Genomic DNA, 18,245 nt, shown 5'->3' on the forward strand with positions numbered 1-18,245 from the left:
GTGATATTAAGGGAAGGCTGGAAGAAAACACACAACTCTTAAACTGTATTTGAACTTTAAAGTTTTATGCAGTGATGTTTGAAGCCGAGGGAAATTGAGAAATAGTTTTAAAAGATAAAATGCTGAGTAAGCAACTCAGCAACAAAAAGAAATGACCAATTAATACACAGGGCAACATGATGAATCTCAAAAACATTATGCTGAGTTGCTCAGTAAAAGAAACCAAACACAAAAGGGTGCCTACTGTATTATTTCATTTCTGAGAAACCCTAGGAGAGAACTATAATTTCTAGTGACAGCAGATCAGTGGTTGCCTGGGGCTCAGGGTGAAGAAGGGTGGCGATTGACTGGGAAAGGACAAAAGGAAACTTTTGAGGTGATAGAAATGTTCTAAAACTTATTAAACTTTATTCTTAAAATGTGTGCATTTTATTCTATGTAAGTTATACATCAATATAGTTGACTTAAATAAACAAAAACCTACATAGCTACTCCCTGCCAATCTCTAACTAAAATATACTTTGAAAAAAGAAAATTGGAAAGGCTTATCAATTACTTAGGTGACTCATGAGTAATAAGATTATTTCTGAATATTAAAACACATGAGAGTTTATTATCTATAGAAAGGGTTTGCCTCAGAATTAATTAAAATGAAATACAAGTAGAAATTTAATGATTTCTCTAAATTAATGATAGAATATGATAGACTGAGAAAATTTAAATCCTAATTGACATAGATAAAACACTTTCCCAACAGTAATATAATTCACACTATTTTCCATTGCATTTGGAAAATTCCAATCTCAAGAAATTTCAAAAGTTTAAAATAGAGTATGTTTTCTGACCATAATGGAATTAAGCTAGAAATCATTAACAATGAGACCATTAAAAACCCACACCAACTATCTGGAAACTAATCAATACACTTCTGTATAATCTATGGGTCAGAGAAGAATCAAAAAGGCAAATATAAATATTTTAAACTGAATGATAAAATATGACATATCATAATTTGTATAATGCACCTTAAAAGTGCATTTAAAATTTTCAATGCATATATTATAAAAGAAGGAAGGCTGAAGAGTAAGGACTTAAGCTTCCATCTCAAGAAGCTAAAAAAAAGACCAGCAAATCAAATCAAAGGAAAATAGAAGAAAAGAAATAATAAAGATAACAGCATGCATCAATGAAATGGAAAACAAATACACAATAGAGAATATCAGTAAAGCCAAAGCTGGTTTTAAAAGATTAATAAAATTGATAAACTCTTAGAAAGACTTATCAAGAAAAAAAGAAGGACTAAACATATTAACAATATCAGGAATGAAAAAGCATACATTATTACAATTCTTACAGATTTAAAACAGCAATAAGAGAAAATTATAAATAACTTTATGCCAAATCTGACAATTTGGATGAAATGGACAAATTGCTCAAGAAAAAAAATACAACTTGCCAAAGCTGATAAAATCACAATCTTAATAACCTAGTATCTATTAAAGAAATTAAGTCCTTTACTAAAAGCTTTCTCATAATGAAAATCCCAGACTTTTATGTCTAAAATTTTGGGTACGCATACTAGTGTGTTAAGAGTTTGACTTGAAAAACTGATGCTTTTCTGTTTTTTTAAAGAAAATAGTGATAGCTGTATGTCAATTATATCTCAATAAAACAACAACAAAAGAAAACAGTAATAAACTTTAAAATTCTTTATGAAAGCACTTAGAAGAGCACCTGGCACACTGTAAATGTTCAGTAAATATTTATTGAATTAATAAATAAAAAACAACTCTGGGATATAAATAAGGAATGAAAACGAACTTCAGGGTTAAATTAAATCTAAAGATGGGATTAGGCTTTTATTTCTTTGGATGAAGAGGATGATTTGTTTCTCTAAACTGGGCAATGATCAAATTTTCTGGATGTAGATTATGACCAAACTATTCACTTTAAAAATAAGATTGATTGTAATTTAACTTACAAAGAAAGTAGTTTAAATGTAATTTAACATGACAAATGGGCTGCTATTCCTTTGTAGATTGCCATTGATTAAAAAAATGGATGTACTCCTTGTAGGCTCACCAAATGACCAATATACAGTATGATATGTCAAACTGGGAGACGCAGTCATGGATCAATTCACATGGATGAACTAGTAATTGATTGATACCTAGACTTTAAAAGAATTTACCAAGGAAGATTACTTTAAAGGTCTGGGAGTTAAAAATTTTTGCTTTATATTTAATTGGGAAATAATATGTATTATTCGATTAATATTTAGATGAGTTGGGATAATCTTGTTTTTATACCAGAGGTTGCAAACCCAGAGCCTATGGAGACCAGGCAAGTAACAAATGAGAGAAGCCTTGGGGGCAAACTGGTGAGCCACGGACCTCCCAAGAGGGCAGCAACCATTTACCTCTACCAATTGTTGCCATATGGAAATGAATGTTTAGTTACTTTGAGACATGATTTTTACATAAGAAGCCCCAAAGCCCAATCCTGGTTTCTGAACTCTGTTGCCTTCTTTGCATGATGCCTGCCTGTGCCAAAGATTCCTGTATTCCCCTGTACATGTTTACAACACGTCCATGAGGAAGTAAACAGCCCCTTGCTAAAATAGAACCAAGTCACAGCCAAGAACCAACGCTGTTTATCTTGCGCTGGTTGTGTTGCTGTCCAGGGTGCTGCATGCATTTAGATTCGTTCAACAAATAGTTAATGTGCCAGGCATGTTCTACATGCTGGGGATACAACAGTGATCAAAACAGCAAAAAATTCCACAACCTCGTGGAACTTACATTCTAGTGCCAGTAACACTACATGTGTATAAGAATTACAAAACATTTAGACTCTCTGTGAATACCATGGAGGAGTCCTTTATGGGATGCTGGGACAAAAGTCTAATAGTTTCAGAGAAACATGAGGACCCTTTAGAATTGTATTGGTCCTAGGACTGTTACTAATTATTCATGTTAAATTATGGAATTAAATTCAGGAGCCACAAAACACAGACCCATCGGCTCAAAGAAATCTAGGCAGACATGACTATTGGATAGTAAGGAATTTGGAATATTTGGCAGCACATAAATTAATTTCCTTGGGCAACAGTACAGGACAAAGAGCTATTACATGGCAATGACATTCAGCTGTTTTTTTAAAAATCTTTGTGTTTAATACATATTTGACTATATTTATTGAGCAATGTTTAATGTTAAATTGCATCAGAGATTGATAGGAAGAACTTGCTCATGTCATGATTTTTTTGCCAAAACAAACAGAAGTTAATGTATCAGATGCTGTACTCATCTCTTCTAAGACAGATAGTTAGACTCACAATCCCATTCATTGAAGATTAACAGACTCAGACTAACATCAATTTGTTGACTTTGTGATTAGAACTTTGCACTTGTTCACAATTATGGAGCACTGATTGTGCATCTGCTGTCTTGTTTCTTAAATGAGATTATTCCTATTTTATAGATGAAACCACTGAGGCTTGGAGAAGTGAGGAAGTGGCTAGGCTGAGAATTGAACCCCAAAACATAAGTTTTTTCTGTGACACTGGTAAGCTGAGGCAGCAGCTGTTCTTGTTTCTGCTCCCCTCAGCCTACTACGAGCAAGATAAGGGCAGTAAGGCCACTGCTGTTCTCACCCTCCCATCACAGAGCCCTCCTCACCTTCTCCATTTGAGTCCAATAGTCCAATACACCACTTGCAAAGTTAAATTCCTCAGGTGTATCATGGTCATTCCATCTTGGGGCTTCAGCTCCTGATAAAAACTGGCAGCGCAGGTGTTGAGGTGCAGGGAGGAAGCCATGGCAGGATTTGTGGATGCCCCAGAGGACCCGGAACTTCATCAGCCACTGCATGGTGGGGCAGTCCTCAGGAAGCAGGCGCAGAATTCTCAGGTCACCGCCTGCCTTGGGAAGAGATGGCTAACAGATTGGTCAGGGAGCAGGAATTTCCTCCACAAAATGGAGGCACTCCTGGTTAACTGCTAGGGTTACAGCTTTGTTTCAGCTCACTGAACTTTGGAGGGCCCTATTTATTGATTTAGGTGGGGATGTCTCTTACCGGCTAAGGAAGCACAAGGCAGAAAACAACAGGGAGAAGCTGTAGATACTAGATGAGGTTGGGACCCATTCCTGAGGGTCTTCTCCTTCTCCTTTACCCCCTTGGATTTAAGCTCAGGATGGTAGCCATGTGGACAACCCCTTTGTGGTAGAAACTCACTATTTTGAAAGTCTTATATTCCATGCTATCCTTGCTCTGGAGACCTATCTTCCTGCTGAGCCCAAATGTGTGGTTCTGATGGAAGCTGTCATATTTTTAGGTGATTCCAACTTCTGTCTAAAGTTGATTGGTCCAGGGTTGAGCAGTCATTCCCCATGATTTTTAAATCCAAAGTGGGCTAATCATAATCCCTCCCCAAAATGTGTGTGTGTGCTTGTTACCAAAGAGTATATAAGGCAGTCTCTCTCTGTTGGACTCTGCAAAATGCACATTTTTGGAACTGTCTGTAGTTATGCTTTCTGTCATGTGGAGGTATCCATTCTATATGAGAGAACAAAAATGATATTGAGAGATGTGGAGGTGAGGGGCAGAGAGTATCTCAGAGGAGTTCAAGTCACTGGTTCATATTGTGCCTGAGGCCCATCCACATCTCTACTCCATTCTTGTTAATATCCTATCCTGAATTTTTATGAGCCAACCATTTTTCTTGCCTAAGATTAGATTTCTGTCACTTGAGACTACGAGGATATTGACAAATATACACCACCATACTCAGGACAGATGAAGTAAATATCACAGCACCGTCTTTACTGGACTGGGGCCTGGCTTCAGGGTCTTCCCCAGGACAGCTTCCGGGCAGCTGTTACCAATCCATTGGAGTTGACACGTGAAATGAACCTCTGCACCACTCCAGACCCCAACAAATGCCACAAACATGGGAACAGAACTCTCATTTATTAGGGTCCTTCTTGAAATTTGATTGTGAAAATTGGCTTAAGCTGTAACTATCTATCCATGAGAATGTTGCCTGAAGAAAGCCACTTTGCACACAGCTTTGAGATTCAAGCACTTTATCACTGCAAACAATTAAGCCCCTCCTCCTCAGTTTCAGCAGCAAAATAATCCTGTTTGACAACAGACACATAGAACAGAGCAATAAAACTTGACTCAATTTATTTTTAGACAGTCTAGACACAAAATACCTAACCCCAACTAATTTGGATTCTGCCCCCAGAACCCCGCTAAGTATTTCTAGTAGAGGCGGCAGTGCTAAATATGCAATTGGGTTACTGTTGCAGAAAAGAGGATAGATATATGAAAAGTTCATCCCTTCGAGTTTGCTTGTCAGCACAGATCCTTGGGCCACGTGAACTGAAGAATGTTCTCTTCTCTTTTAGTGCCCGTCGATCAATCAACAGTACCATCTTTGGTTTCATCAGAGCACTTTTGGGCAAGAAGACCCGAGATATCAGCTGGCCCAGACCTGGACCTTGGCCATATTCCTTTTGACTCTCAGTCCTTGGAGGTAAAATTTGAATTGCCAACATGTAAAATTTGTGAGATCTCATTTAAAAGTCTTGAATGAAGTTTTCTCTTGAAAACTTAGAAGGGCTAGCAATACAGGGCCTTCATTTCAAGCTAGCACCAACTGACTGGACCTGAGAATTTTCTGCTTAACTTAAACGGGATGTTCTCCAATTTGACACTGTTTCCACCACTCTCTTTTGTCACACCTATCTACTTCTCCACTTACTGCTCCTGTCTAGCTCCTATGGACATTTGAGCTTAAAATCCCTGATCTAAGCCAACATCCCAAGAGAGACAGGGATTTCCCCAAGGTTGCAAGGCAAGTTTAGTAGCAGAGCTGGTTTCTAGAAGCCCACCTTCTCTGCTATTTTTTTCCAATGCATACCTCCCTTCACAGGCTGGAGCTGATTTAGAGCAAGAATGCCAGACTCAGTTGCCATTTTTATACATAGGTGTATAAATGACCTCAGGGTCTTCCTTAAAATCCCCAAAGACAATGCAAACAACCCCTTAATAAGTGGCTAAAGACCAAAAGAAGAGGGAGAGAAATAGCGAGGAAACTAATTAAGCCTTTATTATGGGCTGAATTATGTCCCCTCAAAATTCATATGTTGAAGTCCTAACGCCCCAGTACCTCAGAATCTGACTGCATGTGGAGCTAGGATCTTCAAAGAGGTAATTAAGTTAAAATAAGATCATTAGATGGATCTTAATCCACTATAACAGGGGTCCTTATAAGAGAAGATCAGGACAGAGGGAGAGGGAGAATGCCATGTGAACATGAAGACAACTATCCATAAGCCAAGGAGCAGGGCCTCAGAAGAAACCAGCCCTGCCAACATCTTCATCTCAGTCTTCTCACCTATAGAACTGTGAGAAAACAAATTCCTCTTGGTTAAGCCTCCCAGTCTGCAGTGTTTTGTTACTGCAGCTCTAGCAAACTAATGCATCCCTCTTTTTTAAAAATTTATTTTATTGAGATCATATTGGTTTAATCAAATAAAAGAGAAATGACTTCAGCATCATCTTACAAATGTGTTTGCAATTCTAATTTAATCTTAATCACATGAAAGGGCCAAACACAGTGTCCAGCTGAGAACTGTGGTAGCTGAGAGCATGTCCATAGGAGTTACACAGCACAGGTTCAAATTCCAACCTCTTCACTCACCACTCATGTAACTTTGGGCAATTTTATTAACCTCTCTCTAAAATATGAAAATATTGGCAGCACCTATTTCCTAGAGTTGTGGTGATGAATGAATGACATCCTGTATAAAGCATGTAGCACAGACTCAGCAAAAGTAAGTACTCCATAAATGGGAGCTATTGTTTGTTAGCACTCTCTCTGGGGAAACTCTCATTGAACAATCAGGCCTCACAAAAAGAAATGGCTGTCTAACCTTTGAAATTAGAGTTTGAAGAGAAGGAATGGGAATAAATTCCTGAACACAGATACTTCAGGGTCCAGCTACTGCATCAATAAGTAAGAACCTAATCTCACAGTGTGTTAAGAGGACGAAAGGCCAGAGATATCTATATCTATATGTCTATCTCTGTGTATATCTGTCTTTATAACTATATCTGTTTCTGTATCTATATCTACAAATATGCCAATACCTATGGCTATATCAATATCTGTTACTATCTATATCTACAACTAGATCTACATCTATACCTGCATTTATATATTTATGACTATATCAATATCTGTATATCTACCACTATATATACTATATTGATATTTATAACTTTATAACTACATCTGTAACTACATCTATTCCTCACAATACCTGACACATGATAGGTACTCAACTAAATGTTACATTCTTCCCTTTTGGCTGTTATTCAGAAAACTAGAAGATGAAAGTTGGAGAGAGAAAAGCAGTGTGCCTACAGAATGTGAGAATTACAGAAAAATATATTTTTCATTCATCAGCTATTTATCGAGGATGTGCCATTTGTGGTTTTAGATAACCAGAGATTAATTAGACTGCAAGAGTTTCTACCCTTTTGGAGTTCATAGTCTAAGGACATCCTATGAAATAGTTTTAAAGAACAATCTTTTCATGTGCTTTAGAGTGTATTTTGTAATCATTTTGGCAATGTGGCTTTGAGAGGTGGCCAGGCTCGCCACTATGTGCCTAGGTGGACAGTGCCTTGAAGGGTTCCTGCAACAGAGCTTGGATTTCACAAGAATTTGCACTAAAAAAGCTGTTTGTTTTATGACACAACATACTTGTGTGCTACAGAGGATCCAAGAGTTACAGAGCCAGGTTAGGCTCCATTGCCTAGCAGCTAGGTGATCTTGGCCACTGTCTATGTCTCTGAACTTGAGAGCACAGTAATGATACCTACTACCCCACTTTCCACAAAGGATTAGTGAGATAATCTACAGAAATCACTTTGCCAACCCTGGGTCTAATTCACAGTAAGGGCTCAATAAATGTTGAGGTGCTCTCTAACTCCCAGACAATTCCGAATCCAAAATCCCACAGTTAGATAATAAAAAAAAAAAAAATTTTTTTTGAGGAAGATTAGTCCTGAGCTAACATCTGCTGCCAATCCTCCTCTTTTTGCTGAGGAAGACTGGCCCTGAGCTAACATCCGTGCCCATCCTCCTCCACTTTATATGTGGGAGGCCCACCCCAGCATGGCTTGACAAGCAGTGCATATGTCCGCATCCCAGGATCCGGGCTGGCAAACCGTGGACCGCCGAAACGGAACATGTGAACTTAATCGCTGTGCCACCAAGCCGGCCCTCCCCACCCCCAAATTTTTTTGAATGAAAGCATTCACTTTATATAATGTGAACCAACGTCAACATAATGGAGTTTACTTTCAAATGTTCACCTTCTGGGTCTCTTTTTCTCCCCTGTGCACCCTCCTCCCACAGCCCACCATATTCAAAGTTGCCTAACATGAAACCAATCACCTTCTATGTGCCAGCCACTGTCCTGGGCATATCACATGTATATTCCAATTTTTCCTCTCATTCACTATCACCATCCTCATTTTGCAATTACAGAAATGAAGTGTCAGAGAAGTTGAGAGACTTGCCCAAGGTCAGCCAACCTATAAGCAGCATTGCCAGAATCTGAAAGAAGGTCTTCATATTTTAAGTTCAGGGCTCTGTATATACTTTACTGCCCTGTGGCAGATACACATACAAACACACACACACCCATACACAACTCACAGAAGTTGTCACTCACCTCAGTCTTACGTGGTACTGTCTAGGAAACAGTCGGGCTAGGTCTTGGATTCATATAGAACAGGGGATTTTGCATGTTCAGCTCTCTCTGATCAGAAGTTCCCAGGAATGTGCACACAGTGGAACTTGCCTCCTGGCCCCAGCTGGGGTTGAGAACTTGGAAGCAATTGGATGATCCCAAAGTGGGAGGAGATGCTCAGTTAGGAAAAGACAGAAAGCAATCACAGGCCTCCATGGAAAGACAGTTGGTTAGAAAACCTATAAACTTAACTTCAACTATAAGTAACTATAAACTTCAACTATATGAAGTCACTTCCAATTCTTGGAGGATGACTTTCAGGGTGAATCAACAAATAAAGTCAAAAAGGAGCACTTTCACTAGTTCTCTGTGGCTAAGCTGCTCCCCTTTCCCAGCTCTGTACCTCCAATGTTTTCATTTAAATGACAGCCAAGTGGCAGTGTGGCTTAGTAGTTAAAGCCTGTGCTCTGGAGGGAGAAAGATTTGGGTTTCAGCCTCAAGTCTGCTACTTACCATCTCTTTGACCTTCATTGACCTTCTTTCTCTATGCTTCAGTTTCCTTATTTGCAATAGGGGAATGATAATAGTAATGCCAATCTCCTTGGTTATTTTGTTGTTGCTGTCATTGTTAGGCTTAGATGAAATAATTCATGAAAAGCATATAGCATAGCACTTGGCATAACCAATGTTGGCTGCTTCTATTAATTTGGGATTCTAAGAGAAACAGTTCAGTGTACTAGTAAAACACAAGGTCTTTGGAATCCCAAATTCTTGAGTTTAAATCTTGGCCCAGCCACTTACAAGATGGCCATGCGCAAGTCACTTACCTCTTCTAACCTTGGTCTTCTCATCTGAAAAATGGAGGAGTTGGGGGTTCTTAATAAGATTTGTCCCATGGAATCTTTGGAAGGATTGCATGATGTAAAAAGTCCGTAGAGTGCCTGGCCCAGGCATGTGTATGCTGGGTTGATGATGTTGCATTGGAAAAGCCCAGATTGTCATAGATGGTGGCTTGTACTGATAGTTTTCTACTAGAGCCATTATGGGGGTGTTGTTGGGTGATGGGGAATCTCCAGTATCCTGGTCCAACTTTCCTAGCACCTTTTCCCTCCTAACCTCCGTGGAACCAGGGAGAAAAATGCCTTTGCTCCAAGTCACCACCGGAGCTTGCTGGAGACACCCAGAACGTCCCTGCCAGGACTGAGGGGCATGCCTGGCTTCTGAGAAGTGGGTTTTGCTTTTCCTGGCCAATTCACTCATGATGAACTTTCAGCTCAGGCCAGGCTTTTATTTTATGGAGTGGAGTGAGGACTAGTTGACTGGCCTCAGTAAGTTAAAGATTAAACATCCAAAGTATCAAAGTACAAAAAACACTTTTACTCGAACAGAAGAGGCAGTCACTTTGAGAAGACAATGGGAACAGGAGGAAGAGTCCATGAGACACTCTCTGGATCTCAGTAGATCTTCCACATGGATCTCAGTAGATCTCTCATGTAAACTGTGACACCAGTGTTGTGGTCAAGAAGACAGGCTCTGAGGCCAGGCAGCCTGGGTTTCAGTCTAGCTTTTGTCAGTTACCAGTTCTGTGACATTGAGCAGGTTTCTTATCCCATTGCACCTCAGTTTTCTCATCTCCAGTAGAACTCTCTGAAGATTCCATGCACACTTCTCTTTCATTTCTTGTAGTTAGGGTGAGGCTATTGAATTCCAGTTCTGGACAATGAACTCCAGGTGGAAGTGACACAAGTCACTTCTGGTCTCGGGCACTTAAGGACAGGTATGAGTTCTCTCTTTTCCCCTGACTCAGTAGTCCTGGAAACCATATGGAGATAGTAACATCAAAATCTGGCAAAGATTCTCTCAGCCTAGTTCTCTGAGTGACACTGTATAGCCATGTATCCTGTCAATTTGAGTATTTTACACCCATTATCCTCCTTAATCTTTTTTTTTTTTAAAGATTGGCACCTGAGCTAACAACTGTTGCCAATCTTCTTTTTTTTTTTCTGCTTTTTTCTCCCCAAATCCCCCCAGCACATAGCTGTGTATTTTTAGTTGTGGGTCCTCCTAGTTGTGGCCTGTGGGACGCCACCTCAGCATGGCTTGACGAGTAGTGCCATGTCTGCACCTAGGATCCAAACTGGCAAAACCCTGGGCCATCGAAGCGGAGCGCGGGAACTTAACCACTCGGCCACGGGGCCAGCCCCGTATCCTCCTTAATCTTATAACAAACCTGTAGTACATTCATTCATTCAATAGATATTTAATGAGCACCCTCTATGTGTAAATATAACTTTGTTCATGTCAGACAAGGTTACTGCTCTCAAGGAGTTTACGTTCCCATGACAGAGAGGCAAAAGACAACACATAAAAGATCAATTAAGTAGACAAAAGGATAAAACAATATGTGGAAAGTACTATTATCACCACCACTTTACTAATGAGAATACTGATGCTCAGAGAATTTAAGCTACTTGCCCACCGGCACAGAGCCAGGAAATAGCAGAAATACTATTTGAATCTAGATCCACTTGGCTCTAATCTTTGACTCTTAGTCACCAAGTTCATTCACCAGTGTAGGTTGATCCTGGCAATAATTTCTAACTGAAAGAACACACAGTTCTTTGCTTTGTTTTGAGTTTCAGAATTAACCTGTTCTTGATTCCAAGTGAAAACACCCTGAGACAGAACAAAGCTGAGCTTTAAGCTTGTATACTGATTACAATCCACAACGCTCTCCCACACTGTCCTGGGAACTCCTAATGCATATTATCATAAAATAGCATTTTGGGGGGGTTAATGTTTCTAATTGAATTAAAATGTACACACAATGAGTTTGGGTGGGAGGCAGAGATTAATCGAATTATTCTCAACTAGGAACATAATTGCAGAATTTGCAATATGGAGTAGTATCTCCCATAAGACTAACTTTCTGAAAGATACTAAATATAAACCTGGGACAAAATATGAAAAACAATACCAGAATGTACTAAAGAGCAACCAAAAGCAGGCAGAAAACGGAGGGAGGAGATTGGAGGAAATGAATGGCCCTGGGCAAGTTTCCCATTTTTATGGGGAAAATTCAAGAAGGAGAGAACCAGGGAAGGAGATCCCCCAATTCTGTCTATACATTTTGCCCAAATTTCTCAGGGATCCCTGAACTACACAGAATCCTTTCAGTCTCAGGTTAAAAGAACTGAACAGAGTTTTCAGTTGCTGGACCCTGCAGGGAGTTTGGAGTATGGCTAAGTTAACTGCCTGCTAAAACAAACAAATAAAATAACCACACTTCAGAAAAATATAACAAAATCCAGAATCTCTACAACATATGATAGACGATGTTCAGCATAAAATCCAAAATTTTACTAGACATACAAAGAAACAGAAAAATATGACCCATTCTCAAGAGAAAAAGGACATCAATAGAGAAAACTGATGACCCAGATATTAGAATTAGTAGACATGGATTTTCATAACTATGCTATAGCTTTAGTGACTATGCTCAAGAATTAAAGTAAAATATACTCATGATGAACAAATTTAAAAATTTAGGAGAGAGATTATTTTTTTAAATTGAGAATCTCTAACTGAAAAATACATTACCTTAAATTAAAAATTCACTGAATGGCCTTTAAAGTAGATTGGAGATCACCGAAGAAAGTCAGTGAACTAAAGGTAGATCAAAAGAAATTATCCAGGGGCCGGCCCCGTGGCTGAGTGGTTAAGTTCCCATGCTCCGCTGCAGCCACCCACGGTTTTGCTGGTTCGGATCCTGGGCACGGACATGGCACCACTCATCAGGCCACGCTGAGGTGGTGCCCCACGTGCCACAACTAGAAGGACCCACAACTAAAATATATACAACTATGTACAGGGGTGATTTGGGGAGAAAAAGCAGGAGAAAAAAAAAGATTGGCAACAGTTGTTAGCTCAGGTGACAATCTTTTAGAAAAAGAAATTATCCAGTCTGAAGAACTGAGAGAAGAATATTGAAAAAGAATGAACAGAGCCTCAGTATATATATATAATATATTATACATGGCATATATAATATATATGTACATTAATATACTAGAATTGTATGTACATTATATGTACATACATGCACACATACACACAGCTACACCTTGGCTGAATGCTTTTTCTATTGGAGTTTCCTGTCCAAACTGACCTGAAATCCAAGTTCCTTTAAAAACAGAGTAAGTTTTTTTCAACTTCTAGGCTCCCTGAACTGGAATTTTACTGCTAACACAGTGCGTTAATGAAAATTCCAAATACTGCGACACCCAGGTCTTGCCTGCAAGAGCATGCACAGCCTTTGCTGACAACCCAGCTGCTCAAGTAAATATGGGACTGAGCCGGAGAAGCTTGCCCTGGAGTGAGGAGGAAGGAAGGCAGGAGCCCACATCGGTGTTAACTTAGAACAGGCTTCTCAACTTTGGCACTGTTGACATTTTGGACTTGGTAATTCTTTGTTGAAGGGGTGCTGTCCTGTGTACTGTAGGATGTTCAGCAGCATCCCTGTCCTCCATCTACTAAATTCCAGCAGCAACTCCCCAGTTGTGACAATTAAGAATGTCCCCAGACATTACCAAATGTCCCCTGGAGGGTAAAATCACCCCTGTTTTGGTACCACTGACCTAGAGTCTAGGTGCAGACACTTCTTTCCTTCGGCAGCTGTAATTCCTTCCCGCAGCTGCAGCTGAATCCAGGCTGCACTTCTCCCAGCACTTGCAGACCCAGCGGCAAGTCATGCCTGAATTAGGACACACTAGCACCAGCTGGCCTGTGCCCATCCTCAGAAGTCTGGGCCAGCCCACGGAGCCCCTCCTCTGAGCTCAGAGACATCAGCCCAGCTGAGTAGTGCCCCTCCTTGTAGATCGGAGTTTCACACCACCACCCACCAATGGGCTTCCTCCTCTGAGTTTCTAAGTTTTCCCCTTGTTTCTTCAGCTGTAGGAGTGGTAGCTGCTTCTTGCAACTGCTACCTTCATGATGCCTTAGAGTGCCTTTTAATCTCTCAGTCACTTAGTGAGTGATTTTGTAACTAAACAGCTTTTTTATGTTAAAGTCTCTATGTTAAAATAACTGAGGTGATTTTCTCCTGACTGGACTGATTGATGTAATGTTCTCCCTCTCTCCCGTCCCCTCCCTTCTCTTCCTTTCCCCTCGCTTCTTTTCTTGTTCTCTGGTAAACTTATACTCCCTTTAGAGCCCTGACAAATATCATCCTTTTCTGGAGCTTTCCTGGACTCTGCTGGGCAGAACCAACCACCCTCCTCTGGTCCCTGGCACTTGGTATAGTGCTTCTCACCTGTGGTAGAGCCCTGTGTATATATCTCTGTTGCTCCTACTAGACTGTAAATTCCTAAGAGCAGGAACCATATAACATCATTTCTGCATTCCTGGTACAGTGCTGTGCACGTATTCAGGCTTGGTAAATGTCTGTTGAATGAATGAATGAATGAATGAATGAAGAACTGCGTGCCACAGGACTTCTGATTGTTTCAAGTCCAGTCTGGTGCTGTTTTCTCCCTCCTGTCTTTCTGCCTAGATGGCAGTCTCAGTGAGCATTGGCATGGACTCTCTTTGCATTCCCTCCAATGGCTGGCCCACTGCTTGGCAATGACACCATTCCAGCACCCTTATTGTGTTGAGTTTCTCTTAGCTGGGTCTCTTTTCCTCAGTAGATATTAAGCTCCTTGAGGATAGGGTTTGTTTGGCATTAAAGGAGATTCTTACTATATATTTTGCTGAATGAATTGCTGAAGGGATCTAGGGGAGGTTTCGAGGGAAAACCCTTGAAGGATGGGGAGGGTGTCTAGAAGTGGAGCCTTCATCCTTGGTAGCAGAGATGGTGGGAGGAAATTCAGAGAAATTGTTTAGGAAATCATTGACTATTCTGGTCTGGTAGAACGCAGGGCACATGGAGAGGAAATTTGGGAGACAAGGCAGCATAGCTGAGTAGGACACAGATTTTGGGTGCTGAGAACCAGATTAAGCAATATGTGCAGTATTTTACGGGGAGGTCCAGGGGTCCTGGTGTAAGGGACTGGCATCATCAGACCTTCATTTTTGAGAAGAGCCCACAGAGTGCTAGAGGAGAAACTAGTGGAGGAGGCCATTCAGGAAAAGCTGTGTGCTGTAAAACCCAACAGGAGGGTTAACTCAGAGAGCAAGGATCCCACTGGCCTGATGGTTCTATTCTGTAAGAAGCGGATTCTCTTCGTGGAGGAAGATGATGAATACTCCATGCTATAGACAATGGAGACCAAAAGGAAGTGAGAAAGGGAAAGAATCAGAATGTAACAATTATCCCAGGTTGAATGGTTTAGCTTCATCTTTTTTAATCTAATTAGCGTAGAGTTTTTCAGAATTTGATGTATTTTGTAAGACATGAAAGATAACAAAGAAGTGTCTGTCTTGGCTTTTAAGTAGATGTGTGTGGCTGGGCAACAGCAGTGTGTGGAATTCAGCTGGGTTCTGTTTCAACAGGGAATATGAGTCCCTTATAATTCTTAAAGAAAGAAAACGACAGCAATTTGAGTATGACCTGCATTATCATCATCTTTTAAATGCAGTTAATGATATCAGCTTTCCTTTATGTTCTAGGGCTTTTTGGAAAATTAAATAAGATGAAGGATGTAGAAGTACTTTGTAAATCATCAAGTGCTTACAAAATCCATCCATTCTTCCAGCAGATATGTACTAAGGTTGTCGGATCTGACATGAACGAGGGCAGGCCCTTGGGGTTGCAGGCTTGAATAAGCCCTGGTCTCTGTCCTTCAAATCTCTACATGAACTGATGAGCTTTCATAAAGATACTCTCCATGCCACAGGAGAAGGTTAGCATACTTTATAAGGGATTGTTACTAATATTACATTTAGTAAGGTGGGCTTTGTTGCTACTGGCTGCCAAGTTGATGTCTTCGGTTTTTCTAGAAGAGTACTCAGGGAGGCAGTAATACCATGTGATTAAAAGGAACTGGGCTTTGGAGACAAAGGATGAGCTGCAAGCTTATCCTCACTGGTGACACTGGCATAACTCCTATCTAACTCAGAAGGTTACTGAGATCACTATATCGACCACATTAGAATCTCTTGTTCACATCCATTTATTCATAAAACTTGTAACTCTAGGTGTTTCCTACCTGCTGGCCAGAGAAAGACAGAGAATAAGTAAGTAGACAAATAGACAAGATACTTTTAGTTGACGAGAAGTGCTATGAAGAAAATGAAAGGGGTGATGTAATGGGGAGTGATGGGGTGAGGGCTGCTGCTACTGTAGGGCTATCAGGGAAGAACTGTTTGTGACAGGGACATTTGAGCCCGGACCTAAATGACAAGAAGCAGCAGCCAGGTGAAGAAGTTGGGGGAGGAGCATGCCAAGAAGTGGAGCACCTGGCACCCTGAGACAGGAATGAGCCAGATCCATTTGATGATCAGAAGGAAGGTTAGCGATCTAAGTGTCAAGCACAAGGGAGAAAGATGTAGCACATGAAGTCAGAGAGGCAGGTAGGGGCCAAATCATGTAGGACTTTGAAGGCCATGATGAAGAGTTCAGAATTTATTCTGAGAGTGGGAAGCCACTGGCAGGTTGAAGCAAGGGAATAGTGTCAGTTGATGTACATTTTGAGAAGATCAGCCAGGCTGCTGTGTGGGGAATACTCTATGGAGGTGACAGAATGGGAAAGGAGAGCAGGTAGGAAACAGATAGCTGTCCTGGCAACAGGCAATTGCCAGCTGGACTAAGGCAATTGTAGTAGTGGTAGTGGCAGGGGGGTTGCAGATGGTAGGTCAGACAGCAGACAAGCTTGGCCCTAGCATCACGAGTCTTACCCGCGCTGGTAAGGTCATTTCATTCATCTGATGACTCCATAATGCTTTCCCTGGCTTCTTGAACTTTGAACTCTACTCGTCATTGGAGCAAAAGTAGTGGTGGCTTTCTTTCTTCAGCACTTCAGACTTGGCTTTTTTGTCTCCAGCTCCAGTTCTTCTTAGATCAGGGGCTTTGAAGTGAGACAGACCTGGATTGGAATCCCTGCTCCAACACTTACTACATAGTTGAATGGATAACTTTTTAATTTAATATCTCCAATCCTCAATTTCCTAGCAGCAAAATGAACTTAATAATAATGCCTGCTTCTTGCAAACTTATGCTGAAGCATCAAGTGAGATAATATTTGTGGAAAGCTTCTCAATGAAAGTCACTTGACTTTCACTCTGAATTATCTCCTTCAACCTCCCACCTTAGACTGGGATGGGAGGCCACATGTTTCTGCTGAAACTCCAGCACCAGCCTGGCAGCCAAGTCAAATTTCAACCTCAGCAGAAAGACAAATTCCCACTTGAAAAGCAAAGTCTTTGCTAATCCTTATGGTTCCCTGGTGAGAATTTTTAAAAGGTGCCCCCGGGAAGATGCACTTCTGCTGGGGATGGTCTGCGCAACTCTGAGCAACAGCCTCAATGAGAAAAACTGTGGGCAGATCAAAAAAAGGAGAAAACTTCCAATGTGAATATTAATTGTGAATGTCAGGTACCTTCTGGATCATCACCTGTGCGTTTTGGCAAAAAGAAAGGAAACTAGAGAGTAAGTCTAACAGAGACACCCCTTTGTCACTGTGGGCAGACAAGAAACGAGCCCCTTTCTGTGCCTCTCAATGACCTGACATGGCATCCCAGTGGCCCACTCAACAGTGTTTAAGGAGGGAGGAGTGGCTGTGGAATTTTGTTGTAAGTCTGTCAGAGACAAAAAATCTGCCAAAAGTATACAGTTCTATTTATTTCACTCCAGGTATTTTCTATCCATAAAAATGGAAAAAAAATGCAATCACTCTCTTTGATTCTTACCTGCTTAATTTTCTCCATACCAATTACCACTACTCATCCTAATCCACATTTTGCTTATTTGTCTTAAATTTTGTCTGTTTCTCCCTTCCCCCTCCCACAACAACTAGAATGTGAATTCCACGAGGGAGGGAACTTTCCTTTTAAAGCTGCATCCTCCCTGGGGAGGACAACACCAGCACTAATAATCACTTACTGGCTGTTAGTTGAGTAAACGAGTGCAAGGCTTTGGGAGTCACCTGGTGGAGAGACCAGCTGTTACCCACATGCAACAGAGCTCTGCCTGTTTTCCCTTTGCATCCTTCTTCGTTTGGTGTGCCCAGGAATCTTGGGGGATGGTGGCGGTAAGAACCAGGCCACATCCATGCCCTGACAACTGTGCCACACTTACCAGGCCTGGCTCTGCCCAAGAAGCTCAGTCTTGCTGGTGCCATCCCCAGAAGGAAATGGAGAACTTGGAAATCAGCTAGGCCAATGCAAACAAGAAGCCCTATAGTGACAGGGAACTCACTACCTCCTAAGGCTATCTGCCTTCATGCCTTGTACCCTCACTGTTCCTAGATTGATCCGGGAGCCACGTAGAACCAGCTTGCTGTCCAGGCTCTTCTGAACCCATCCTAGGCTCCT

General features: G+C 41.0%; 1 protein-coding gene across 4 annotated transcripts in view; it reads right to left on the minus strand.

Moving 5' to 3' along the window:
• ACSM1 (acyl-CoA synthetase medium chain family member 1) overlaps window positions 1–13,494 on the minus strand; it is a 53,409-nt gene extending 39,915 nt beyond the window's left edge. For 2 of the 4 annotated variants that reach the window (XM_046665857.1, XM_046665856.1), the window contains exons 1-3: window positions 13,412–13,494; window positions 8,757–10,586; window positions 3,681–3,923 (exon numbers count right to left, since the gene is read on the minus strand). In XM_046665857.1, the coding sequence (XP_046521813.1) occupies window positions 3,681–3,872 (192 nt within the window). In that variant the 5' untranslated portion in view covers window positions 3,873–3,923; window positions 8,757–10,586; window positions 13,412–13,494. Of the gene's footprint in view, window positions 1–3,680; window positions 8,712–8,756; window positions 10,587–13,411 lie in introns of those variants that run through there. The other 2 variants (XM_046665854.1, XM_046665855.1) reach the window with 2 other exon arrangements.
• Between the last annotated feature and the right edge of the window lie 4,751 nt (window positions 13,495–18,245).

The sequence above is a fragment of the Equus quagga genome, chromosome 7, assembly GCF_021613505.1.
Source record: "Equus quagga isolate Etosha38 chromosome 7, UCLA_HA_Equagga_1.0, whole genome shotgun sequence".
Classification (NCBI taxonomy): Eukaryota; Metazoa; Chordata; class Mammalia; order Perissodactyla; family Equidae; genus Equus; species Equus quagga.